The sequence below is a fragment of the Capsicum annuum genome, unplaced genomic scaffold (genome assembly GCF_002878395.1).
Source record: "Capsicum annuum cultivar UCD-10X-F1 unplaced genomic scaffold, UCD10Xv1.1 ctg4555, whole genome shotgun sequence".
In the NCBI taxonomy this organism is placed as follows: Eukaryota; Viridiplantae; Streptophyta; class Magnoliopsida; order Solanales; family Solanaceae; genus Capsicum; species Capsicum annuum.
In genome coordinates, this window is record NW_025853055.1 from 15,834 (window position 1) to 21,898 (window position 6,065).

At 31.4% G+C, this 6,065-nt stretch overlaps 1 protein-coding gene across 1 annotated transcript; it reads left to right on the forward strand.

Moving 5' to 3' along the window:
- Positions 1-3,980: 3,980 nt before the first annotated feature.
- Positions 3,981-5,798, forward strand: LOC107870644 (probable peroxygenase 5; the record flags this gene model as incomplete). The annotated part of the gene is given in 2 exon segments (XM_047403623.1): positions 3,981-4,109; positions 5,292-5,798. Coding segments are annotated over 2 exon segments (277 nt in total), but the record flags the coding sequence as incomplete, so codon positions are not given.
- Positions 5,799-6,065: the final 267 nt, after the last annotated feature.

Sequence of the window (6,065 nt, forward strand, 5' to 3'; positions counted from 1 at the left end):
TATAAAATATATGTACTTCTTTAAATAAAACATATGCTACTTAATATAATAAATTAATAATAATTTATAGTAAATTAGTAATATATTAAAACTAAGTATTTAATTTAAACTAAAAATTTAATTTAAATCATTAAATGAAAAAAATTACAAAGTAAGGACTAAGGAGTGAATGAATGCTGAATTTTATTGATTGCAAAATGATCCAAAATTTATAATTTACATGGATGAAAAATCTACAAATTTTGCATAAATTTTTCTAACTCATTCATATTAATATTAACGGGAACTTGCTTAGGATAGTCAAAGTCAACAAGGGCAAAATCATTCATTGGACTTGATTTTGCTGAGTTCTCCCGTGAAGTCATAATGTCTTCAAGTCTCTGCTCGTCGTTCTGCCACTTTCATTCCTTGATTTCTTCGTTCTTCTCTAATCCAATCTCTAAGGCAAACTAGAACATTCATTGCATTGCTTCCCAATGAATGTCGGTTGTCTCCAAGCTGCTGTCGTCCCTGACTAAAAGCGCTCTCCAATGCAACGGTTGACATTGGAACATTTAGGACATCTCTAGCTAATCTTGAAAGCACAAGATATTGTGCTTCATTATTCCTCCACCAATCCAACGTGTTGATCAGTCGTCTGCGATCCTCTAGCGGCGATCGGAGATAATACTTCAGCTCTTCCCGAAAAGTTGGTGTGTAAGCCCCATCGTCAACACTGTTCCGACAAGGTAAATCATAAAAAGTGATCAGGAAAACCACTATATGTGCCAGCCTTTTAGAAGATGATGGCTCCTCGGGAGGACGAAGAGCGACAGTTGGAGTGATATTTGTTGGCACAGCTAAATCAACTAAATCAGTATAGTGGTTATATAATTTATCTATGTAAGCGTTCACATCACCCATAGCCGTCCACAAATCAGGTTGTTCTTCTTCTTCCTCACCAGAATCATTGTTAGTATTTATCTCTAAGTTAGCATAAATAAGAGTGCTAAAGTGGCACATAGTATTATATTTCATGCACAAATTTAGTATAGTACCAACCAAGTAAATAGGGGGAATCGGAAAAAAAAATATTTTTTAAATTTAGCAAATATGGCACCAATAGCTTCTTTGTAACCTTCTTTATTTTTATATTCTTTGAGCAAAGAAGAAATATCGGCTATATATGTCAAAATATTATAAATAGTAGGATAATAAGCACCGAAAAATTCAACCATAGCTATATTAAATTTTTTCAAAAACTTAACAAGATCATTAATTACAGTCCAATCAAAATCATGTAGCATGCAGTGGGCAGAATCAACAAATGAACCATAATGTTGGTTAAAAGATAGTGTAATAGGAACTCTATATTTATAACAAGTTTTTAAAAAATCATACGTAGCATTCCATCTAATATCACATTCTTCAGGCATCAATATCGGTGCAAGTCCATTTTGTTCACATTTAAGTTTAAAGTCTTTAATTCTTCTTCTACGATTATTTCCTTGAATAAAACGAACGGCAAGTCAAATATTTTCAATATAAAGTTTAAAAAACTCAAGACCATCTTTTACAATTAAATTATATATATGACAAGCACATTTAACATGAAAAATTTCAGGTAACAGCAGAGATAACTTAAATTTTAACTTTGTTATAGCGGTCTTGTTGTTAGAAGCATTATCAAAAGCAATACATAAGATTTTATTTTCAATACCGTAAAATTCTGCAACTTTAACAATTGAATCAGCAATAAAATCTCTAGTATGTTTACAATCTTCATCATATAAAAAAACAAGAATACGCTTTTGCATAACAAAATTACTATCTATCCAGTGACAAGTAATGGTTAAATAATCATTTTTATTTACAGCACGACCAAGATCAGAAGTTAGGAACATTCCACATTGAATATTTTTTAACAATATTGATAAATAAAAATAATATTGTGAATAAAGTCTAAAAATATTGGCCCTACAAGTAGTTCTAGGAATACCATTAAACATAGGATTATAAATTGCTTGAATATAATGAATAAAGACATCAGAAGAAGGAAAACTAAAAGGCAAACAACCCACAACTATCATTTTAGCTATTACTTCCCGGTCCCTCAATTTATTATACTTCTTCATTACCCGACCGATTGATGGGTCCATTCTAGTTTGCGTTGACCCACCAACATCCGCACCACCTCATGCAATATTTAACTCTCTTTTGTGATTATTACTTATATATCTCATTAACGTACTCGTACCCCCTTACTTGCCTCCTCTTTTATGCTTATATATTTGTTGACAAATATTGCATTGCACCTCAATATCTGATATATGTTAAAAAAATTGCCATGCAATACTAGTTGGTTTATGAGCTCTTGGGGAACGGGGAGGACGGGGAGGGAGATTAACCGATTCGGATCTAACGTTAGCATTTTCTACTATGGGTGTCTCACCAATATTTTCATCATCTTCGTCTAAATTAAATGCATCTACTTCATTTTCTTCTTTTATACCGTAATTTTTTTGAGCTTCTACATAATCCATATCGTGGGCACATACACCTAAAGGTACACCTACTTCTTCCTCAAAAGGTTGACTAAGCGGTGCCGGAGGCACACGGGTATATCTACTACTTGAACTACCTCTACCGCTAGTAATTCATTTTTTACTACCACTACCACTTGCGGGATAATTTTTTTAACACCTTTAGTAGCGAGGTTTCTTAATTTATCCATAATATAAATTAAACTAAAAAAATTTAAAATAAACAAATATAATAAAATTAAATATTCAACAATTAATACACTAAATAAAAATTAAACGTAAGAGATGGAACGACAATACCAAATTTTGGAAGTATCCGAAGGTTGCGACTTTAGGAACTTCCACTCGTACTTTGTAATTACAAAATTAAAAAATTAAAGTGAGCACTTTAGGAAATATATAGAATATTTGAGAATTGAGAATTGAGAGAATGAAAAATTTTGTGGAAAATGATTTGAAAGTGTAGGGTATTTATAAAATTTTTTTTGGGGTTAAAAAATAATTTTAAATATAATTTTTTTTTAATAAAAAGGGTCAAACTAGTCGTTTGGACCCAAAAACGGCTATATAGCCGTTGGGCCAACGGCTAGTTTGGCCCAATCTCCAAAATTCTAAAAAAATAAAAATAAAAATAAAACTAGGCCGGATTAATTGGGCCAAAAAAAATTAAACCGGGCCAATATTCGGTATCCTACAGCCCGTGAGCTGACTAGGCCGAATCAAACCAAATCGATTTTTGTAAGTGGGCTGGGTCAACCCGGCCCGTTTGACACCCTTAAATTTACACTAGACTTTTCTCTTATGTAAGGGGGACCCAATAGTCATATAACAAAACAAAAACATTTTCCCCTATTTATAAGACATAATTTTTGAATAAGGAGAATACAATTGAATCCCTTAGCTCTATATTTCCTTTTTTTCATGTTAAGTGAATTTTTGGGACATTTTTCATTGTTTAAAGTTCAAGAGAATTGTTGAATTTTTTTTCAATTTTACCCTTTTTTTAATGAGATTTTTAACTATTACTATATATTTTCTAGGTGATAAATTACACTACTTACAATGTTATATTCATAATTATCTCTATTCTTAAAAGTAGTTTGGAAACAATCAAAAGATAATAGTGGAAAGTAGTGTTTAAATTATATCCTATGATATTTTTCTTAAGAAATGTACATTAGTCATTACCCCGAAAATCTACTTATTATGATACAGAGGGAGTATAGTTTTGCCGTGTCTTGTCCCTACCTTACTACTAAAGAGTTTAAATTTCATCAACTAACGTGTGAAAAATATTTACATAACTAAAATCACTTCAAATTTTTTTTTTATAGAATTTGTACAATTTTATTCTGAACACGTGAAGGACTGACATCATTAGTTAATAGAATTTGAATACTTTTATTGATGATGTTTAATTAATTTAGAACTCAAAATATGGTGTTTTTCATTTTGAAGGTTTGTTCAAGAAAAATTCGAAGAAATATTCAACAAACATGCATGTACTTCAAATGGAAACGCCTTGACATCCCAAGAATTGGATGAAATGCTTGAGGCAAACAGGGAACCAAATGACAATAAAGGACGGTACGTAAATACAATTTTCTTTACCTTTAAAAATTGGATTTCATCACTAAATTATTGCTAGTAATTCCTCTATTCTCAAATAATAGTCTTTGCAATTGGGTTTATTCCAAAATACTTCACTTATTTGAAAAACAACAACATACCCGGTATATTCCCACCAAGTGAGATTTGGGGAAGGTAAGTGTACTCAGTCCATAACACTATCTCAGAAGTGAGATAGAAAAATTATTTCTGATAGATCCTCGGCTCAAGATAAAATAATATAAAAAAATTCTTCGAAAAACAAGAAGCATGTATTAATTAAGTTATATCAATACGATACTAGTAGACAGTAGTGTAGGCGATGTAGGGTTTAGGAGATCTCTTACAACCATGACTTGAATTACTGGTTGTTGGTAATCCGTGCAAGCTAAGGATATTTTTGTATAGATGACCCTACTCATTGTTTGTTTCGCACAAAAAATGTTTTATTTCCCTACCCCATAATGGTGTATTAAATTAGAAAAATTATCTGATTGAATAAACATATGTATTTATCCAAAATAGCAAGAATTTAAAGAAATAACAATGCATAGTGAGAATTTGAATTTTATGTGTTTTGCTCTATATCTGTTCGCTTAAGGCTACATCGATTCACTTGTATATGAATTTGCTCCGTATCTATTATATTTATTCGCTCTGATACAGGGCGGCCCCAGATCCCACTTTATTGGAATATATTGGGTATGTTGTTGCTCTGACACATGCGAATCAATACAAAGCGAACAAACAAAAAGTGATTGATACACTGACGCAGAATAAGTTGATATACTAATCTATTGCTACGTTCAATGATTAGTCAAACTATCACTATCATTGATAATCAAGGTTTATTATGCAATCAATAAGAGTTTAAATAGATTGTCAACTAATGGAGTATCTTACACCCCTTATGAATGAACTCGGCCCAATAACATTTTCCTACAATTTAAGTGAGATTTATTAGAGAGAAAACAACAAAGCACTTTAGACAAAATACTCCTATAACTAAAGCTAATTAATGCATTTCTTATAAATTAAGTGATACTCAAACATCTTATAAGAAAGGCAAATAATCTAGTTTGGAGTTCTTTTTCTTTTGTGCGGGGCTTTATGAAGCAAGTAATTTATATGCTAATGAGGTGGTCTACATATATTATGCAGTATTGCTGCTTTGTCAGAGTGGAAGATTCTGTATTTGCTTTGCAAAGACAAGCATGGATTACTGAGAAAAGAAATAGTTAGAGGTGTTTATGATGGTAGCCTATTTGAACAAATGGCCAAGGACCACCAATCCAAGAAGAAACAGTAATTATATTATCTTCATCTATGTTGATTGGATTCTTTAAAAATGATGGCGGGTGCACGTTAAATCCTTCAAAAGTACGTAATGCATTTTTGAAGGATCCGATACAATTGTGAGATCTGTTTTGGAGAGTCCGAACAAAATAGACCTTCATTGCATTAATTGTTTCTCAATTGATTTTTCCATTAATTTGAAAAGAAATTGGTATACATGTAATTTCATACGTTCTCATGTTTTCCTATCCACAATATACAATGTAAGTACATTTGTTTTGTATGGAGTGACAGCTAGAAGCTTGTGGATTTTCTTTGTAGTTGTGAAACATTATTTTCTTTGTACTGATAAATGGAAGTGATTTTATCTCATTAAGGACACTTTAAATCTTTTTTTGTTTATTTGATCAAATTGTCATCTTACCTTTTCTCTTTTGGTCATCTTGCTATATGTAATACACGGGTGTGTTCCAATATGGAAGAAAAATATTTTTTATTGGAATTCTTTTTTCCGGAAAGTAATGAGTTTCTTACTAATTTTTTATTGTTCGGCATGTAAGTAATAAAGTCAAATCTCTTTATAGTTGCAGCGTTTGTCAGAAAATTTCATAGCCTTCATACAGAGGTGCTATATATGTA